Genomic DNA, 22,805 nt, shown 5'->3' with positions numbered 1-22,805 from the left:
AAAACTAAAAAAAAAAACCCCAAAAAACAAACACCTTGTGGGAAATAGTATTTTAAACTGCACTTTCCCTGAATGACCATGTGGACCAGGTCCTCCTGCCTATCCCCACGTTGCACAAGAAATAAACTGGGTTCAGCTGCTAAAAAAAATAAATAAATAAACAAAAAAATAAACTGAACTTTCAACGGACCTATAGATTAGGTCAGAGGATGGGCCAAAATACTGAAGCGCTGTCCCCTGAATAATTCAGATTAATTCTTAAATAGTATTAATGGGGTCATAAAACACCCGGCTTGGAAATTAAAGATGTTTATGTCTCATCAAAAAGTCTTTGAATGTAACTCTCTGGCATCCTGCCAAAAGGGCAGCTCTTTGGGGGAAAACCCTATGCCAAAGGCCAAAGAGGCAGCTGTGTTATTCAGCTCCTGAGAGCTTCCAACTCAACACCCACACAGGCTCAATTATGACCAAATTAAAGGGATCCAGACTGAACATAGTAATTCTGGTAATTTAAATAAATAGAGGAAAGTCTACAATTAGTAGGAGAAGATTGATTTTCTGGAAAACCCAGAAAATGACACCCTAACCCCTTTGAATGAGCATAGTTACATCCAATTATTTAAAAATAAATTTCCTTTTATTCATCATTTTAATCATTTCTGATCTGTCTTAAAGGTGGCCACATGTATGTCAGCAAAAGTATTCACAAAATATCGAGGCAGAATAGCCTCAAAAAATCTATAATGGATATATAGGAATTAATGACACTGAGTACAATTATAATCAAAGTTTTACACCTACATTTTAGAGCACACAGATAATGTACTATTCATTTCTACCTTTTTTGAGTACAGAAAAAACTTTAGAGTAATTCAGAAAGAACAAAAGTTGACTATTGTGTTATCTATTACTATAACTCACTATATTAATAATGAACAAAATACACATGGTCATTCTGTACAAATCCTTAAAACTCACTTAATAAAATTCAACATCTGATTACACTGAATAAACTTTTTTAAGAAGCTAGGAATGCAAGGACATTTATGTAACTTGATAAAAACATTTCTTCTATCAAGAACCATCACTGAAGTCATAATGAATGCACACAGTGGAAGCATTCTTGTTTAATCTTTAAATTCATTTTGATGAGCTGATCTAAAGTTCATGTGGGAGAGTAAATGTATATGAAGAGCCAAAATGATTTTACAAAAGAAGAAAAATCAGAGGAAGCATTTCCTGTAAGTTATCAAAATACAGTGTAATAACATATTGATAATATAAACAAGGTGACATTGGCATGAAAGAGACAAATATGTCAATAGAGTATGTCTAGAAATTGACCCATGTATGTAAGGAAAGTTAATATTCAATGCTAATGCATTCTGCTTTAATGGGGAAAGGATGTAAAAGTCAATAAATGTTCTTAATAATTTGCCTATTGTCATGAATAAACATTTTTCCACCTCACACACCATTAATAAATATATTACAGATTGGTAAATATTAAAAAAAAATCCAAAAGTACTAGAAGAAAATAAGGTGATAAGTATAAAACCCAGAAGTCAAGAAGGAAAAGATGGGAATTTTTTTCTAGGAGACTAAAAATCTTCTTCATAGTAAAGGATATCATAATCTAAATAAGAAGACATATAATGGTTTGCAAGAAATTCTTTGCAACATATGTAACAACATTCTTTTTAAAAAAAGGTTACTTATTTATTTGAGAGAGAGCAAGAGAGCACATAAGCATGCACACGCACCTGTGAGAGCACGTAAGCATGCACACGCACCTGCAGACGAGAGTGGGGGGAGGGGCAGAGGAAGAGGATCTTCAAGCAGAGTCCCCGCTGAGTGGGGAGCCTGACGTGGGGCTTGATCTCACAATCCATGAGATCATGACATGAGCCAAAACCAAGAGTTGGATGCTTAACCAACTGAGCAACCCAGGTGCCCCCCAACAACATTCTAAAGATAAAAAGAATTTAGAAATGGAAACATTTTTGGCAAAGGATATAAATAAGCAAATCGCAGAATGTGAAATACAAAAGGATCCCCTGGGGGAAAAAAAAAACCAAAAAAACAAAAAAATACCCCAAACTCTCAATCCCAAATTCATTCAAATGGGGAGAAGTAAATTGTAAATCCAGATTCATTCACATAACACTGTACGACTATTATAAAGAAAAACGACACATGATACAGACATGCGTAGATAGATGGTGCAGCAAACAGAATGCTCCGTATACATAGCAAGCTATTTTTAAATCATGTTTGTATCTGGGGATGAGAACACATGTTTTTCTCACAAGAGCTGTCTACCTTTTGAAACGTAAGTGAAATTAAGTAAATGGAACTCACTCACCTTTAAAATAATTTGAACCTAATCTGCACATTAGAATGCTAGCCTAGATTCGGCGACAAAAACGAAACAAAAACAAAGGTATTAATGGGGACCGTTAGCCTTCAAAGATTCCTGCAGACTTTGGAAAGTAGAACTATCCAACGTAAAGGACTAGATAAATAAAAGGTTTTATCTTTTATAATTTTGAACCCTATGAAACTGCTATTTTTCCAGGTCCAAAAATAGTCAAAAGCATTAATTTGATATTCAGCCTAAATACCTTAGGATGGATGGATTGATTATTGATTTTTTACTTTTTGAAGACGTGAGCTTGACCCTGCTATCCTTATAAGCATAGCCACCACCCTTTTTAGTAAAGATAATAATTCCTTAGGTTGGCCTGCTGCTACTTACAGAAAACGAAACAACAATATTCTTTTTGCCTAACCAAACAGGAAAGCCATTTCCAAATGTTTACCATCTGGTATCATCTGAGTTTATGCACTAAGAAAATCAACATGTTTATTGAGCTCCCTCAATTGTTTTGGGGACAGGGGTTCAGAATGGCTCTAGAATGCCGCCCTGTGCAAGACTGTTAGCTTTATACTGGCATTTCCTGGAAGAGACCAAACCTTGATGGTGTATAAAATGTCTGCATTCCATATTTTACCACTTCTGCTGCATGGTGCCTTTAAGCCACAGCTTTTGGCACCTGTGTCCTGAGGAAAACAGCTCATGACCTCTATCCAGTGAGGTAAACAAACAGTACTATTGTCCTTTGTGGTATAAGTACAATACAGTGTAACGAGTGACTGCTAGCTATACGTATTTTGGAAGGGCTATTTCAATGTAAGAAAAGAAAACTTCTCAAAAGCAAAGTTTTCGGTAACAAAAAATATAAACAGAAACGCTGTTTCTGGATACACCTTAGGTTTTATTTTTACAGATTTGATAACAATTTTTCTTTCTTAAGATGGATGCCGTTCTTTTCTCTTGCAGAGATTTTTTGGAACTGTATTGCTGGTCACTTTTTGTTTTAATTAAATGAGGAAAATCACCATCTATTCTTGTCCCAAATTAAAAGAGGTTTTTATCTAATCATTTTCTTCATAGAGTAATTGGGAAGACAGAACAAAAGATGTTTATCAAGCACTTTATCAACTGCTCCTCAAATTATTAGTAATAACCTAGGTCACTGTCACACCTGATTCCTTTGGTTTGTCAAGGCTCACGCTGGAGAAAATACCCTCTCTGACCAATGCTCAGGTTCTCTATCCCTCTTTCCCCATAGGTGACCAGAGCAAATGTATCCTAGTGATCTAGTTAATTTATAGAAACTAGAATCAACTTCTCTTGTTTCATCATGATTGAAGATTTTTCTGAACTCCTGTAAATGAGTAAGAGATAAGCACTATTTATCAGATTGTTCTGTGGAGAACACGGTTTTGATTATTCCATATTCTTAGTTGCTAACTAATGAAATATGCAATACGTCTCAAGAGAAAACATTTGCAAAGCACGGCCTGCAAGCACCCAGCAGCAATGAGTATTTGCTGAGGGTTTATTTGGCACTGGCACCCTTCTCTCATAGTCCTCTCTTTCCAACAGCCCATGAGCTCACAGCGACACGCTTGGGTGTCTGAGATGTCTTCCGGGGTCCCACCTCCTAGAACCCAGAGAACACTGTTTCCGGGGGCACTTGCTCGGCCCTAGCAGCCAACAGTCACCCAGAAATTCCCTGCAGAACTCAGAACCTCAATGAGGTTGTTCAGGCATGGACCCAGGGTACCTCGACCCCCTCCATCTGGCAAACTCAAGGACCCTTTTCCCCTCCCGTGTTAACAGGATCTGGAGATGGGCATTTAAAGAGGTCAGTCTTCCCCACTGCTGCCATCCCTATCCACTGCACATAGAGACGGGATACCCTGTGGAAGGGGATTCATTTAACTGTATTATCTTCCCGGGCCCTGCAGCAGGTATGCACAGGAGAACTGCAAAGTCACCGGCAGAAGTGAGAGTGCAGATACAAAGGCACTTGAGTTACTGATGCTGACGGCATCCAGATCATCTGGAAGGAATAATCATATTTTTCTGACCTTCACGGACCACCTTATAAAAATGTCATTGACCTCTCTTTTAAAAAGGGTTAATTACCATTAAATGTGTGAGAGGAGACAGAAAGATGGGATGACCAATGTCCCCTCCTCCAGGCTCCCACAGACTTCGCCCCCTCAGGTTGGAGCTGAGGAGACAAAGGGAGGACACTCAGGAAGACAGATGGGCGGGGGCTGGAGTGCTGACCTGGGACCTGGGTGTCACTCACCCTCACTTACCAAGGTCCATGCTCTTTGAGGCTTTCAGATTCATTGATTCAGGAGGCCTGCCCGGTGTCACAGATCTGAAGCGGATGTTCTGATCTGGAAAATACACTGCCGAATCCAACCCAGAGCTGTGGAAAGAAGCCATATGCCGTACTGAGATTGAGAATAAAAAAAAAATTTTTTTCTTTTGGTAAAGGAAGCAGTTCTCATTTTGAACCCAGCCCTTCCTCATCCCCTTGCCAGCTCCCCACCATGTATTTTCAACCAATTCTGGAATCCCGGGTGGCTTTTAGGAGATGTAGCAACTCTATTCTTATGTATTTTATCACACTGTACAATTTAAATAAAATATTCTCTGGCTAATATCATGTTTTCCTCTTCACTGATTTCCGCTAATTGGGATCCTGCTTACAATATATAACTTCAAGTGGGAAAGCCGGGCCTGGCAGGAACTGGTGCTTCAAAGGAGGTCAGCAGATATTCCCAGAGCCTAAAAGCGGGGTTAAGAGGTTTCTGAGGGCTGAGCATGCCCTTCCTTTAAAAACAAGTGAAAGGCTTGCATCCTTTCGAGAAGACCATCCTGCTGGAAAACTGCTGGCTGCAGTGGCTTGGTCTCCGACTTCATGTGGGCCTGTTTCCTAAAACTACTGTTCGTACCGAGCAAACAGGCTGCTCATTAATAACACGAAAAGGAAAGAACAAGAAAAGCACGGTTGACAGTTTAGACACCAGATACATTAAATGCCCATTATAGGCTTCCTAGTACTTGTAGTCAATCTCAAAGAATTCCATTTCTGCTAAATATTTTATTTAGTTTGCTTGAGGATGGAGGGGATTATGCAAGGGAATTACAGACAATGACTTATTTCTTGGTCTCAAAATAAATCATATCTATAAATTTTATAAGTTAAATTACAGCTGCTTTCTCCGTTGGTATTCTCATATATTGAGAAAGTTAATATGGTGGCTCACTTCAGCATAACTTTAGTCTTAATTAAATACAGTGAAACTCAAATCAAGTGTCTGATAAATCTGAAAGTACTGAGGTTAAGGTTTTTGAACAGTTGGGATTTGACACTATTAACAGTAAAACAACAATTAAAAAAATGAACCACTATGAATGAGAATCCTTCGAAAATGTACAGGGGAATCTCAATTTTTAACCAAATATACCAAAATAAGTTTCATCTTTTCTTGAAACTCATTAGTTATGCACATTCAATACTGCCTTGCAGCAATATTAAAATTAAAACGCGGCAATAATAGTACTGCTGAGTGAATAAATGAACCTCCATGATTGTAATATGGTGGGGGGCTTGAGGAAGTACCCACAAAAGGCAGCAGAGCACAGAGCTCAAGAGCCCAGACATCAGATCAGTGCTGCTTTGTTCTCAATCCTGTCTGTCCCAACTGCTGTGGGACCCACGCACATTACTGCACCTCTCTGTGCTTCAATATCCGGAGGCATAAAATGGGTATAACTCCACTCCCTACTTCACGGGGTTGTTAAAACGAGTTTGTAAAGTAAAAATAAAAAGATGTGTAAAGTCAGGAGAATAGATTGTGGCACCCAGTAAATGGCAGTAGAAACATTTAGGAAACAACTAAGCAGGTAAATAAATAGACCCGCCTTTGCTTCCCAAATGACCGTAAATTTTTGCTTTTCGAGTCATCTATAGGATTTTTTCAGTCTCTTTCTTTCTCTGTTTTTGTCAGGGTCTCAGTAGACCTGGGACTAAGAGCCCCNACTGCTGGCTGCAGTGGCTTGCTCTCCGACTTCATGTGGGCCTGTTTCCTAAAACTACTGTTCGTACCGAGCAAACAGGCTGCTCATTAATAACACGAAAAGGAAAGAACAAGAAAAGCACGGTTGACAGTTTAGACACCAGATACATTAAATGCCCATTATAGGCTTCCTAGTACTTGTAGTCAATCTCAAAGAATTCCATTTCTGCTAAATATTTTATTTAGTTTGCTTGAGGATGGAGGGGATTATGCAAGGGAATTACAGACAATGCCTTGTTTCTTGGTCTCGAAATAAATCATATCTATAAATTTTATAAGTTAAATTACAGCTGCTTTCTCCGTTGGTATTCTCATATATTGAGAAAATTAATATGGTGGCTCACTTCAGCATAACTTTAGCCTTAATTAAATACAGTGAAACTCAAATCAAGTGTCTGATAAATCTGAAAGTACTGAGGTTAAGGTTTTTGAACAGTTGGGATTTGACACTATAAACAGTAAAACAACAATTAAAAAAATGAACCACTATGAATGAGAATCCTTCGAAAATGTACAGGGGAATCTCAATTTTTAACCAAATATACCAACATAAGTTTCACCTTTTCTTGAAACTCATTAGTTATGCACATTCAATACTGCCTTGCAGCAATATTAAAATTAAAATGCGGCAATAATAATAATACTGCTGAGTGAATAAATGGACCTCCATGATTGTAATATGGTGGGGGGCTTGAGGAAGTACCCATGACAGGCAGCAGAGCACAGAGCTCAAGAGCCCAGACATCAGATCAGTGCTGCTTTGTTCTCAATCCTGTCTGTCCCAACTGCTGTGGGACCCACGCACATTACTGCACCTCTCTGTGCTTCAATATCCGGAGGCATAAAATGGGTATAACTCCACTCCCTACTTCACGGGGTTGTTAAAACGAGTTTGTAAAGTAAAAATAAAAAGATNAAGTACTGAGGTTAAGGTTTTTGAACAGTTGGGATTTGACACTATTAACAGTAAAACAACAATTAAAAAAATGAACCACTATGAATGAGAATCCTTCGAAAATGTACAGGGGAATCTCAATTTTTAACCAAATATACCAAAATAAGTTTCATCTTTTCTTGAAACTCATTAGTTATGCACATTCAATACTGCCTTGCAGCAATATTAAAATTAAAACGCGGCAATAATAGTACTGCTGAGTGAATAAATGAACCTCCATGATTGTAATATGGTGGGGGGCTTGAGGAAGTACCCACAAANATAATACTGCTGAGTGAATAAATGGACCTCCATGATTGTAATATGGTGGGGGGCTTGAGGAAGTACCCATGACAGGCAGCAGAGCACAGAGCTCAAGAGCCCAGACATCAGATCAGTGCTGCTTTGTTCTCAATCCTGTCTGTCCCAACTGCTGTGGGACCCACGCACATTACTGCACCTCTCTGTGCTTCAATATCCGGAGGCATAAAATGAGTATAACTCCACTCCCTACTTCACGGGGTTGTTAAAATGAGTTTGTAAAGTAAAAATAAAAAGATGTGTAAAGTCAGGAGAATAGATTGTGGCACCCAGTAAATGGCAGTAGAAACATTTAGGAAACAACTAAGCAGGTAAATAAATAGACCCGCCTTTGCTTCCCAAATGACCGTAAATTTTTGCTTTTCGAGTCATCTATAGGATTTTTTCAGTCTCTTTCTTTCTCTGTTTTTGTCAGGGTCTCAGTAGACCTGGGACTAAGAGCCCTTCTTCTATTTATTTCCAAAATCTTTCCTTTTTATCAACAAATACTATTTGTTTTTAACTGTGGTAAGGTGGACACGCAATGTTACATTAGTTCCAAGTATACAACATAGTGACTCCAACAAGTTGATACCTTATGCTATGCTCAGCAGGAGTGTAGCTAAGGGTAACGTGCCTGATGGTTAGGGGCCTGGGCTAGAGAGCCATGTGCCAGCGTCCGTGGCTTCAGTGTGCTAGTCCCTACAAGGGACGCTATTAGAATGTGTAAAGTTGTTGTAAGAAATGAAGATACGGTATATGCTAACANGGTATATGCTAACGGTACTGCCTAGAACACAAGGAGAGCTCAATAAAAGTGAGCTGGGGGCGCCTGGGTGGCGCAGTCGTTAAGCGTCTGCCTTCGGCTCAGGGCATGATCCTGGCGTTCTGGGATCGAGCCCCACATCAGGCTGTTCCGCTAGGAGCCTGCTTCTTCCTCTCCCACTCCCCCTGCTTGTGTTCCCTCTCTCGCTGGCTGTCTCTCTCTCTGTCAAACGAATAAATAAAATCTTTAAAAAAAAAAGTGAGCTGTTAAATCTTTTCTTTATTTCTGTAGGTTAGAGAGGGCCTGAGACACTCTTCAGTGAAGAAATTATACATGATTTCATGCAAGTTTCTCAAGAAATTCAAATCTACTCTTTATAAAGCTTTTTTTGGTTTGTTTTTTTGGCTTATTCCTTGGTGTCTGGCTTACATTTTCAACAGATAAAACAAGTGACATATAAAAGTATATTAGATGTGGTAGGGAGTGATGACAAAATAACCCAATTGTGACCAAACTGCTTGCACCACCAGGATCATGGACACTGGCCTGGCACAACAGCAACGCTCTGACTGTTTCGGCCCATTTTAAAGATGAATTCTGAGAGGCCNCAAATAAATAAATAAAATCTTTAAAAAAAAAAGTGAGCTGTTAAATCTTTTCTTTATTTCTGTAGGTTAGAGAGGGCCTGAGACACTCTTCAGTGAAGAAATTATACATGATTTCATGCAAGTTTCTCAAGAAATTCAAATCTACTCTTTATAAAGCTTTTTTTGGTTTGTTTTTTTGGCTTATTCCTTGGTGTCTGGCTTACATTTTCAACAGATAAAACAAGTGACATATAAAAGTATATTAGATGTGGTAGGGAGTGATGACAAAATACCCCAATTGTGACCAAACTGCTTGCACCACCAGGATCACGGACACTGGCCTGGCATAACAGCAACGCTCTGACTGTTTCGGCCCATTTTAAAGAAGAATTCTGAGAGGCTACTGTGAACATGAGCTTCCCCCTGAGCCTTGATGTTTTGGAAGCACTTGCCTTTAAATGTGTTACTCGACCTTTATTTGCACTTAGTTTTACATCCTTTGATCTCTTGTGATGATGTGGTTTTAGTGTCAGAAAGACTCAGGGCCTTCACAGAATCCGAGAATTTAAGAGTCGGAGGGCATTAAAGGTCACCTCATCTACCTCTCCATCTTGAAGATAAGACACCGAGGCCCAAAGGGGAGGCTGCTGCTCCAAGGTCACACAGCTGGCCAATGGCAAAGTGAGGACCAGAACTGTGGTTTCTTCTTTCTACCTTTCTCAGAGCCACAAAAGCTTTGGCTAAAAGGGTGGCCATCCTGGAGCATGGGTGCTGCTGATACTGATGCCACGACATCAAAACGTTCCCTTTTTGGGTAGATTCACTCACTCTCTTATGCTGCTTGCATTTTAGGTTAGCTTTGTGTTTCAGTAGCGAGCACATACCATGAAATAAAAGGAAAGCAAAGCGTTAACCCACACAGATGCCCTGTGTTACAATGAAAGCCATTAGGGAGATAGTTTAGGACCAACATGAATATTCCTCATGAAAACTTAGGTGGCACTGCATTGAAAGAGCTCTGCTCAAGGGAGACTATGGGAATCTACCCAACTGAGGAACACACTGCTTAACTCGCTTTATTGTCTTACTTTACCAAACTAGGCATTCACTGACAAATTAAATACAAGAACTCAAATTTTTTGAGACACTTGGGAAACAATGATCCCCATCCCCATTTAAAAAAAAAGCAAGGTGGCAATGCCCCTTGATGCGATAACATCAGGTAAGGATCTGTCTAAATAAAGTGAGTTTTTTGGTACAAGTGTTTACATATAATGAAGGCTGGACAAAGAAATAAAAAGCTGCTTTGTACAAATGAATGTAACAAGTGTTTGTGTGTGTGTGTGTGTGTGTGTACACACTATACATACCTGAATATATCCATTAAATTGATGACAGTGATTTACACATCTGTTGCCATTGCTTTGAATGTGACCAAGTGTACGTTTTGAAACCTTCGATAGAAGGACCCATTTTGTCATGGTACTAAATAAGAAATAAGGCAAGATAAAGCTGATATTTAAGGAGGGAAGTGTAATATGAGAAATTACAGGATTAGAGCCAATACAGTGCACATGGCCTATGTGAGCACACCGTGCACTTAAATAATGAAGTGTGGGATTGAATTAGTGTGAAAATATTTTAGACATGTGAGTGAGACGAGTAAGACCATTTGTAATTTTACGCTATGTGTTAGAAGTTTTTAGAGGGAAAGGGTGACACAATGATTAACTATAAAATCTGACATCTTTTAATTTTGAAGAAAGTTAGCATGTGCTCGTGGCTGAGTGGGCTGCAGTGGAGGCTGTGGGAAGCTGCAAGTTGACAGGAGGCCAAAGACGTTTTAGATAGCGGCCACATTTTCAGCATGAACAACCAGGGGATCTATCAAATAGAAATGATACTCAATGTCAAATTATGCTGCCTAATGAATAAATAAAGGTAACAGGAAACATATGTCAGTGTCCTGAATGTGGTGACAAATCAGGAATGTGAAAGACATGTAAGACCCAGCCATGAATGTTCAAGGAGAACTGTCAGAAATCAAAAGGAGGGAGAAGAAGATTTTGAGAGGTATGGGGAAAAAAAAAAAAAACAAAAAACAAAAAAACAAATCTGAAGTCTCAGGTGTCCATCCATGAACAGGCTTTGACAATTGGCTACTATGAATGAGAGTAGATGCAGAAAGGAAGGGAGGGAGGGGAGAGACAGACCCAGAGAACCCAGAGAGAACGGAGAGAGGAAAAATATGAACATGTAGAGAATAACCAAATGTTGTCTGAACTATTAATAAAATTCAATATATTCTGTCTGTATCTAATTTGCCTTAAATCCTCCCTGACATATGACAGTAGAAAATATACTTCCTTTATATTTTTTATTTAGACACATATATTCTTAACTTTTGTCCAATAATTGGTGACATGATACTACAAGTAACTTCAGTAAATTCCTGATGTCATTTTGGTTCAAGATACAGGCATGAAGTTTGATCACATTTGCATCTCACTTCTCATGGAATAGTTGTTTTCTGTTTCATAAGGCTGGCTATATCCCTAAAAGCACCACTTTTTCCTTTTAGAGGGCTTTTAACTTTTTTTTTTTTTGAAAGCCAGGGCAGCCTCCCTTGCTCAACCCTTCTGGCTCCCTTCCAAACCCTTCTTACATCCCAAGTTCCACGCATCCAAAGCCCCCCTGCTGCTGCCGGTCACCTAGGCAACGCAGCAGCTTGCAGGAGATCCCAAGGGGAAGAGTTTCAAAGCTTTACATTTGTTCCTTCCATCTCAAAAATGTCTCTGGCTCTGTTCCTTCCTCTCTAGCCCTGCTGTTCCACTCTTCATTCTTACCAGCCCTCTCTTCTCCTGCCAGTCCCCAGGCTATCCTTGTTTATGGCTTTCCCCATGCACAACTGAACTCACTCAACCTGATAACTGTCATCAGCACCTCCCGCCATGCCCCCCCCACCAAGAAATCTGTGGAGACACTGAAGAAGCCAAAAAGGCCATTGTTAATTCCCGATAATTCCATCTCTGCATTATCTCCGATGCCCTCTCTCACCTGAAGAGGCTTCTCCCCACCCTCCCCAGCACAGATCCTTAGTACCTTTCACTGTACTGGCCTCGAAAATGTCCAAAGAGTCTCTGGCTCCCAGTGGATATTAACCTTTATCCATCTCCCTAATGCCTGTTGTACACAACTAAGACCCAGGTCTTATCATGAGGTCTGCTGAAACCCCACTATAAGGTTTGACCATCTAATGAGGGAAGTCTGTATTCCTTATCTTTGCACCCTGGGCTCTAGCATCTGGCCAGTCAGCCCTGATACAAGTTGCACCAATCAACTTCCTTCCCCCACTGCCATGCTGTTCCTTCTACCCTTTCCTCTCTTTGAAATTCCCCTCCTTCCTGGGCTTTTCTCATGTCCACCTCCAATTTATACTTTGAGGGTTAGTTGAAATGTCTCTTTTCCCATAACATTTCCCCCGATTCCTCTATCTGGAAGCATTCTCCTCTGCCTTGGAGGTCCAGAGCATAGCATTTTCTCTATTCCTTCTGGTAAATATCACTTTGTATCTTGTGTTAGTTGTCATTTTTACCTACTGGCCTACCACCTTCTTGAGGGTGGGGTTTATATTTGATTCATCTTTGCATCATCCCACCATTTTTGCATGTATACACAGGATAAACAGTAAAGAAGAATGAATGAAATTATTTTTTAAATGCATTTTATTATGGCCACCAAACTGTCATTTTTGATTCAGGTTTGAGGCGGGCAATAGAAATGAATGGACAAAATTAAACAAGTCCACATTTCCTTTCAAGAAACCCCTAGAAAACTGATCTAGAACATTACTGTAATTATCCATCCAGTTGGTGAAATTGTATTTGAATCAGATGGCTGACTTCAAAATTGTAGGAATCAGAGACAGCTAAATATAGGTAAGCTTCCAGCTAATAGAGTTAGCTATACTCTTTTCGTGTTGCTTTATTTTTAGCAGATTGTAATAAAAAGCATAATAGGAATGACACCAGCATTGCTGCAAGAAAAATGAAAAAATTTCACAGGATTATCCTGGGACATAGAATGGAATAAAATACACAGTTTTTAACAGCCATAATAAATACAGAAAATAGCAAAGGGACAAGTTAATGATTTTTAAAACTCATCAGAAGAACAAAATCTATGAATTCCACTAGTCAGATGGTGTGTATACTTAGTAAATCTCTCTCTCTCATGCTTGTGAGATTCTAAAAATTATTGATTTTTTGGTTTCTATTACAGAGTGGATATAATATTGGGCACTCTTTTCAATATTTTAGATTATATATGGTGTTGCTCTAATTTTTAGATTCCATTAACTTTCTTGGAACATTTATTTTTAAAATACCTTTAGGGTTTGCCAATTACAAAAAAAAAACCCACAAAAAACAACTAAGCTTTATGTCCTCTCAGTTTTGTTTTATACCTTCCCATAGAACCCTTTGAGTTCTCTGGTTTTTCAACATGATAAAAGAAAGTTCAACCTTTTTTTGTCAATATTTTATAATATATGATGAATCTTAAATTCCAGGAAGCAAAATACGGACACTCTAAACTGCTAATTTTAGCTATGAGGAGTTTTCACTGAAAAGGAATTATTGATGCTATGAGATTTCCATTCTGGAAAGAAACAATTTAAAAATCAGGTTCCTGGGTTTTCCCAGAAACACCGTAATGGGGAACGTCTAAGATCTATCATTTTGTCAGTACCTGTGGCTGTAATCTTCAGTGCCCAATTCCAGAATGGGATGTGGTGGTGGAGAAGGTGGGACCTCAGCCTCGGCCCATCCGTCTCTGGGAAGCAACAGCTCTAAAAAACAAAGAAACAATGCAGCTGTGGTCAATGGGAGACAGACCTGTTTGGTGCCTGGCTTTGTGTCAGTCCATCTCAATGGATGCAATTTTCACCAACACATAAACCAACCTGAAATAAATAAGTCCTCCTACAGAACTGATTCAGGATTTGTATGGGAGCTAAAGCAGCCCTGTCTGAGGAAATCTAAGCCTGCTAATAGGTTTTTACACTGGTGACCGGCTTGCAAACGATGGCAAGTCAAGACCGTGCATCTTGAATGTCTTTTCCCACCTACGAGAGGCTGACAGTAGCTCAGGACGTGGGTTCTGTGGCAGATGGACAAAGCCATCTCTTCCATGCCTTACTGGTTTTGTAAACAAGACTCTCTCATGAATACGCTGGATTATGTAGTGATTTACGTATTTACCTTAGTGACAAAGTACTTAAAAAAAAACCAAAACAAAACATGAGATACTTTGTATCTATCTACTCACCATTTAGAGATAGTAGAAGGGGGAAAATACTCTTTTTGCATCTATGCCACAATGGAAATACGTGGGTTTGAGGCCTTGGGAGCAAAAGACTAGGGTCAGACCTGGTTTTCTCACCTACTTAAAATGCACACTTTTTCAGTCTATTCTACTCTGGAAGAAATAGACATGCATCCTGAATCTTAGTACAACCAATAACAAGCAGGTTTGTTGAGATCTTCTCGTGTGCCAGACGTTGTGCTAAGCATTATGTACGTTATGTCATCTAACACTCATCCTTATGACCAGCACTAACGAATGCATGAAAAGCACGAGAGCGCGGCCTGGGAGATTGTCAAGTTTGTGCAGCGAGCCATGTCTCCAGTCATGGCTCCCACTACCGTGTGAACTTGGCCCAACTATCCAACTTCTCTAAGCCTCAGTTTTTAAATCTATAAGGTGGGGATGAGAATAGTTTCATTAGAGGAATGTAAGGATTCTATAAGATGGCGCATATTCCCACAGATTTATCAATGCAAAGTGCTAATAAGCAACCGCAAGGTTATTCTTCCACGCCTCCTAAACTCTGCTGTGTATCTATTATGGTGAGACATGTGGTGGAGGTGGACCCTATTGGCCCTTGATTGCTGGAACAAGAGAAAACTGTCTCTATCCCTGTGAAATGCTGCTGGTAACAGAAGCTGCTTGACTTGCCCACATGCCAGATGTGATGGTTACTTTTAAGGTTAACCTGACTGGGCCCAGGGTACCCAGATAATTAATCATACCTTATTCTGGGTGTTTCTGGAAGGTTGTTTTTTGGGTGAGCTTAGCATTTAAATCAGTAAAGTAGACTGTCCCCCCCCTTATGTGGGTGAACCTCATCCAGTCAGCTGAAGGCCTGAGTGGAACCAAAATGCTGACCCTCCTCGGAGTAGGAGAATTCTTCCTGCCTGGCTGTCTTCAAACTGAGACACTGGCTTTTCTCTACCCTCGGACTTAAACAGAAATATTGACTTGAGTCTGCGGCCTTTCAGAGCGGGACTACACCGCTGGCTCTGCTTGGTCTCTGGTTTTGCTCCTTCACCTTGCAGATGTTGGGACTTGCCTGGCTCCATAATCAGATGAGCCAATTCCTTATAATCAGCTTCATTATATTATATTATATTAGTTATTACATGTTATTATGAATATGTCATATATATTGTTATACATTATGTATTATTATATGATGTAAAATATAATGTCTATTATACAATAAATACATATAAATACAAATACATCCCATTGGTTCTTCTGTGGAGAGCCCTGCTCCAAGCTCTGCCCCAGGGACTAGTAGAAAATGGAGGTAGTTCCAGCAGTGCCGACATGTCCCTGGGTAGGAGGCTGGAAGCAGGAGATCTGATGGGCAGGGTGACCAGGGTATCGAAGCACGGTGAGCAAAGGCAGCCAGCTCTGTATCCCTGCACCTCCCTCCACCCAAGTGATCTAGTGATTTGGTAATATGGCGGCAGTCAGGCAGCCGGGCACTTGCTGAGAGAAACAAAACAAAAAAATACACTGTAAACTGGAGACAAGGGACCTATTGGGACAACATTTTCCACTAGCTCTAATCTCTACCCTCAACTTCTTAGCCCACCTTTCACACTGGTGATAAACACAGCTGTGATCATGTAACTTGGCCTCTCAGAAACATTTCAGTTGCATGCAACAGCCTGGAGAATAAAGGTCTCCATCCCTGGCAGGCAACATCAGCTCCTGTTCATACATCAGCTACCCAAGACCACCTCAGCTCCCCAACCACAAGCTTGGGCTTTCCTGCCTCACTGTGTTTGCTTACATAACTGCAAAATCCACTCCCATCTATCAAAGTCCCACCCTTCTCTCAAGATCCACCGCAATATTTTTAGAACAGTGGCAGAGAAGACTAGCGCTCACTCTGTGTTCCTCCTCTCTTCCTGCACATACAGACCCCATTTCCCAGCCTTCTTTGTACCTAGACTAGTTCTTGCCAAAAGCATGTGAGTTGCTCTGGTCATTGACATCTCCAGCGTCAGTGGTTACAAAAGGGTTCACTCTCTCCACCTTTCTCAACCCCCAGCTGCAAGCAGGACTGGATGAGGCTCTAGAAAATGGCCCAGCTACCAATGGAAGGAGCCCAGGTCCCTCCATCACTGCATGGAGCACAGCTTCCATCCTCCTGCTACCATGCCTCATTGGGCTGTGATAAGACAAGAAAAATACTTTCATTGTCTTTATCCACTGACATTTGGGGTTTATCACATTTATCACATGTTGCCTTTGCGATGAGATATCTATCATCTATGTATCTCTATCTATTTCTCTTACTGGACTATAGAGAAACTCCTGCTTGTCCTTTTTCTCCTTTCCCTCCTCTTCTTCAGCATCCTCTCTGGATTCTTTGTTTCGTTACAGTTGTTACGTTTACATTTTTTTTTTTTTTTTTTAGACAGAGAGAGGGAGAGAGAGATACTGCACTGGGGGGAGGGAAGGGCAGGGGGAGAGGGAGACAAGCGGACTCCCTGCTGAGCAGGGAGCCTGATATGGGGCTCGACCCCAGGACCTCGAGATCACGACCTGACCTGAAATCAAGAGTCAGGTGCTTAACCAACTGAGCCACTCTGGTGCCTCTGTCACCTTTAATTTTTATTTCATCCATATGAACAATCTACATATTTTTAAAGTATCTATAGGTACAGAGGTAAATATCTTATTTGTTAACTCTCTATCCCTGGAACATTTTTAAACATATTCAGATGCTATAAGGAATTTTTTTTCCTCATGGCCCAAACACCTCTATTAACCCTCTATCAGTGTGAAAATATGGAATTCTTTTCTTCAAAAAATAATATTTCTAGATTTCATCACGTATACAAGGTTAAATCTTGAGGTCAACCTATATATATGCCTGTGAATGTTGACAGCACACCCTCAAGTAAGTCCTTCATTCATGACCCAATGACCCTTATTTTAATCATCTTTTTTTATCGTTGTTACTTGTTTTACAGACTCCATCCTGTGAGCGCCAGATGAGAAAAGAAGAGTGAAAGGGATTGCCACTTTAGACAAGGGCTCAGGGGGCTATGGCCCTGGTCCAAAACAAGCCCGCCATCTGGTTTTGTACATAAAGTTTCATTGAGCAGTTATCCTCATTCATTTACATACTGTTCATGGCTGCCTTTGGATTACAGAGGCAGAGATGAAGAGCTGAGACGGAGATCCCTTGGCCTGCAAAGCCTAACATACTTACTATCTGGCCCTTTACAGATAAAGTTTGATGGCCCCTGATTTAGATTTTTTTTAATTAAAAAAAAATTAAAGTCTATTCTTAAGGGCCATAACAGTATTGTATTTTTTTTTTAAACCCTGATGATGTTTCCTGCCCAATGGAGGCATCCAATAAACACCAGGCAAATTGAAAAGTATAACGCAATTTCTGTACACCACTCCAGAGGGAGTGCCTTATGTGCTACAGAGGAGTGGACACAAGCTGGTTCCCCAGAGAAGGCACATTAGGAATAATTATACATTATGTGTCTGCTCAAAGGACCTCAGGAAACATGGATCCAGTGAGACAGGACACAGAACCAAAGGGGCTTGATTTGGGGTGGGGATGGAAGTCCTAAGGAGCCCTCACTGTGTGGTGATCCTAGGCAGACTTAGGGCGATGGGTGACTCACACATGGGGCTGGGGTGAAGTTGAGCTGAAAGGGGAGGGGAAGCAGGAGTAGAGCACAAAAGGAGGAGGCAAGAGCAATGAAAAGAGAACTAATAACAAAGCAGAGGCAAATGGTGTTTATTACTATTACTTAACCATTACTTGGCCAGGGGTGAGATCTACTGGCAAAATTCTTCAGAAAATACAGTGTTGGTATTTCATATTCTTTATTACCATTTAAATGCTTAATAGGATTTTATAAGTAAACCCTTGGGACACAGCCCCCATCCTGACCCCTTGCATCTTGGGGCACCACACTCATCCTACTGCAGGCATTGCTAGCAATTCTCCAACACAAATGTGAATTTCCTGGTGTTACAATTTCTACAAATGTTAGTTCTAAAAATGCCTTTTCCATGTAACAGCTTGACAGGAGTATGTGTATATATCTATAAAAAATAACCAAGGAACTGTGGGTGGTATGTACTATTATTACAAAAATAGATGGAACCCACCATATCAACATTGGATTTTTAAATATACAAAGGAAAGGAAAAAGGGAAGAAAAAAGAAGTGAATGTTTTGGCTGTAACAGTTCCTTTCCTCACTAGACATTACATTTTGTCAACTCAATCTTGCTTTTCTGAAGGGGCTCCTTAAAGAACTTGGTCGTGTTGAGTCAACATGTAGGCTTCACGAATCTTACTGGCCTCTTGCTACCTCATGTGCGTCTGAAACTCAAATTCTCAATGGTTCCCAAAATTTTAAATGTTTTTAATATGACAAAGAGATGATGACCATGCTATTCTTCTATAGCATTACGTTCACAAGTTCTATTATATGCATTTTTATCTCTAAGTCAATAGGCTTACAGAAGAGTAAGAGAATTTCATCTACTGGTCTCTTATGACTAAAATTTAATGGGTCTATGCCTTGATAGGCCTAATTCTTTAACCAATCATTGTATAACAGATCTACGAAGAAATAACAGCAATAGCTTTTTCCTGCTTTAAAAAAAAAGTAATGTTCAGTGCAGTCCCTTCCTGAAAGAACTGGATTTTTTTGTCACCTTGGAAAATCAACATGGGGGGAGAAAGTATAGCAGGGAACTTGTAGGTAAATGACCTGTGTGGTTTTTCACTGGTGTAAAAAGTTGTTCTACCTGGAGGTAAGTCTCAAGAGGAAGAGAACAGACAGACTCCCAGTGGTTGTCTGTGGCCCCATGTACCCAAAGGACCTAACTGTTCAGTGGAAATACAAACTAAAAACATTCTATTGAAGTTTCGAAGTATTATGACATTTTATTTTTGGCATGTGCTTCGACTGGACTCTATTATTTAAATTTTTTTCCAGTATATCCTTACACTTTCACTAGTTCTACAGTTTCATTATTTTGGCCTTTGCTGCCCCCTCTAGAGATAACTGTCCCATTTCCCTGAATATCTCGAAGTACTCTAAAAATACTCTGTGTAATTATCACTCAAGTGTCAATATTTTACAGTTATTAAAATTGAGGGGCATCTGGCTGGCTTAGTTGGTGGAGCATGTGACTCTTGATCTCAGGATTGTGGGTCCGAGCCCCTGTTGGATGTAGGTATTACTTAAAAAGTAAAACTTTTTTTGTTTTAAAAAAAGGAAACAAGATAGGGGATAATGTGCCCACTACAGTCCTTTGGATGTCACTGGTATAATTAAGAATAAAACCCTGAACTTGGATTGTCACTGTATCACATGTTGCTTGAGAATTAAATGCCAATCAAATTATGTAAAGCCTAGATATTTTAATGCAATGGCAATGTTCTTGACCGTTATACGGGCACAGTAGCCGTTCTGGTCTATGGAAAACTTGCTGTTCCTTCCCCAGATTCTCCTGCTACTGTGATTTAAGGTCTCAGAAAGAGATCTCACTTTGTTAAGACAAATTTTAATTTCTTAAAGAAGACAAGAAAAGACAGAGTATTTCTTTATCTGATACGAAGTTAAGTGAGCTTTTAATGACATTCTTGGTGTTGGGTGAAAGGACTTCAACAGTTTCAAGGGACCAATGTAAGACAGGGTCCAAGCCGTGGTTTAGGGAATGAACTTGAACCAGAGAGATAGGGGGAAAATCCAGGCTCTGCATGGATCAAATACGTGGTCTTGGGTTAATTATTCACTCTCTATTTCTTCATCTGTAAAATGAGGATAATAGTATTACCCACTTCCAGTGTGCATGTAAATTGCTTAACACAGAATCTAACAGACAGTAAACACTTAATAAATAAATGGTCACAGCTGTTGCTGCTACTCTCACTAAAATGGACCAAGTCAGAGGAAAAAACAACATCCCATTCTGATGAAACAATTTAATTCTAGAGGAATCTGAGATGGATAAGCCTGTTCTGATGGAGTTCTCAGAGGTTAGAACTTGTTCCCATGTAGTTAAATTTTGGTAACATCTTAAATGTAAATAAGGGATCGATTACGTAAATAGTACCTGCATTCAACAAATTACTATGCAATCACTGAATGTGATGCTGTAAAATATTCAATGACATAGTGAGATGATCATACTGTGTTATTAATTGAAAGAGCAAATTTCCTAAATATTATATATAGTGTATTTCATTTTCATTTCATTTTATATATACATGTGTCCATGAAGGAAAGACTTGAGATACAGACATAAAAATGTTAACAATTAGTATCTTTGATAGTTAGAAATATGAGTAATATTAAATTTCCTTTTTATTGCTTTTCCCTAAATTTTCTGTAATGAATATGTATTGCCTTTGCAATACTAAAAAAACTTATTTTTTTTTTTTAAAAGGACATGTAGGGAAATTAAAAAAAAATTTCTTGGTGACCTAAAGTAGGATTTTTTAAAAACAAAGCAAAGTCCAAATGCTTTATATCCAGAGCTCTATCAGTACAGGATAATAAGGGAAAGACAATGTAGTGAGGGAATAATAAGAACATTCCAACTGTTATACAATTGTCTCAGTTTGTGGCATTTACCACACTCTTCCTAGAATCTGTGAATCATGTTATGACCATCTTATGGTTTAATACTAATCCATACATTTTTTTTAAGTTTAATAGTTATCTACATTAGGCAACATCCAATAATTAAAGGCTTGTTAAAAAAAAAATAACAGTTTGCCATTTTGTTTCTCCATTCTGCCATTTTGTTTTTGTTTGGTTTGTTTTACACATAATCCTCCGTGTGTGGGGCAGCAAGCATAGAAACTGTCACTTAAACTGGAGGCAATGCCAGGAATCTGCTTCACAACTTCTGAGTCAGCTCTCCCACCCATCATCTCTCCGTGTTCATGACTCAGAGTAACAAAGCCTGCACTTAGTCTAATTAACTTCCCTTTGTCCTCCTTAAAAAAAAAAAAAAAGATAGTCTTCTGTTTTCTCATGCCATTTGCAGTAAATGGAAATGGACAGACTCTTACCTTTCTGTTTGTCTTGTGAACTGTAAGTGCCAAATGGATGCAATGAACTATTATCATTTCTCCTGGAGGTGGTTATAGTGTTTTGACAATTCTCATAGCATGGCTTCGAAAAGGCCCCACATTCTGCAGGCTCCTAAGGGATGAAAGTAAAAATTAGCATTTGCTTTTTGAGTATGTTCAAACTTGGTTCATGAAAGCAAAGTAGGAGAATGATCCATTTATGAGTGATCTCCCGAAAGTCTACCGCACAGAGACTCTCAACTGGAAAATCAAAATGGCCTTATCGGTGAAAACATCTCTGACTATGAAATACAAAAAATACTGACAATGCGGTGCTAAGCACTCGTAGTACTCATGGCCAACGCCAGAGAGGATTAACTTTATTCTTCTTTCCCCCCACTCACGACTGGCGTCTTTCAAATTTCCTTCCATCTGGGAGTACAGCTTGTGGCAGTGTCAACACAAGAATAACGGTTCGTGCCAAGGGTGTTTTTCTGCCAGCCAGCTGGTTCCTCTCTCTCTCCCTCAGCGACTAAGTGCATACGCTCTAGGACAAGTCAGAACCTAAGCAGGTTTGCTACCCAAATGCCATGAGTGTCTCCCACTGCACACGCCAGGTCTGTTGGCCAGAAGCTAAAACAAACTCTGTCACAAGGCCAGGCAGTGGTCCTTTTGAGCTTTTTCTCCACTTTTGGATATCTTCCCCTCCTATTTGGATGTTGACAGCCTGCAAACAATTCACAGTGTCCTCAACATGGCGGATTCCAGAGTAACACGCCCACAAAGCCTGTTGCACAGGTGTGAACAGGTAGCAGACAGGGGCCAGTATGGAGAGCTCAAGCTCCTTGTTCAAGAGGATGGAGACACGGAGAATGGGGCTCTGCTCCCGCTAGGATTACGTGTCTAACAGAATTCAGGGAAGTCATGTGGAAGCCACCTCACCGTTGTGCCCTTGACCATTTGTGAGAGGAACAGGCCGAAAACAGAAACACAGATCTGATACCCAAAGCTCTTTACTTCTGAGCAAAGCATTTGGCCTGAACAATTGTATTATGCTTTCCTCTCAGTTACAAAAACTTGGTATCTTGCTAAACAAAATATTTAAAACGTTCAGTTAATGCATTTTTAAAATGTTTTCAGCTGCTGAAGGTCTGTTAGCTTCTCATCTTAATAACACTTTTGCCACACCCAGTGTTACCCTCTGCCTCTGTATTGCTAGTCAAACCAAACTCAGCAAACTACTCCTAAATTAAAGCTGGAGCTCTGGCAGGCAGGAGAGGTAGGACTTAACTTCACGTAGCCTTGTGCTTTAACAACAACAACAAGAACCAAAAAAAAAAAAAAA

General features: G+C 39.8%; 1 protein-coding gene across 1 annotated transcript in view; it reads right to left on the bottom strand.

Moving 5' to 3' along the window:
• PARD3B (par-3 family cell polarity regulator beta) overlaps nt 1-22,805 on the bottom strand; it is a 1,011,045-nt gene that overhangs the window by 390,433 nt on the left and 597,807 nt on the right. The window contains exons 14-15 of the mRNA XM_034655034.1: nt 13,787-13,886; nt 4,678-4,793 (exon numbers count right to left, since the gene is read on the bottom strand). Coding sequence (XP_034510925.1) covers nt 4,678-4,793; nt 13,787-13,886 — 216 coding nt within the window. The remainder of the gene's footprint in view (nt 1-4,677; nt 4,794-13,786; nt 13,887-22,805) is intronic.

The sequence above is a fragment of the Ailuropoda melanoleuca genome, chromosome 2 (assembly GCF_002007445.2).
Source record: "Ailuropoda melanoleuca isolate Jingjing chromosome 2, ASM200744v2, whole genome shotgun sequence".
Lineage (NCBI taxonomy): Eukaryota > Metazoa > Chordata > Mammalia > Carnivora > Ursidae > Ailuropoda > Ailuropoda melanoleuca.
Note: the sequence above shows the minus strand (reverse complement) of the source record. Positions and strands in the feature narration are given on the sequence as shown.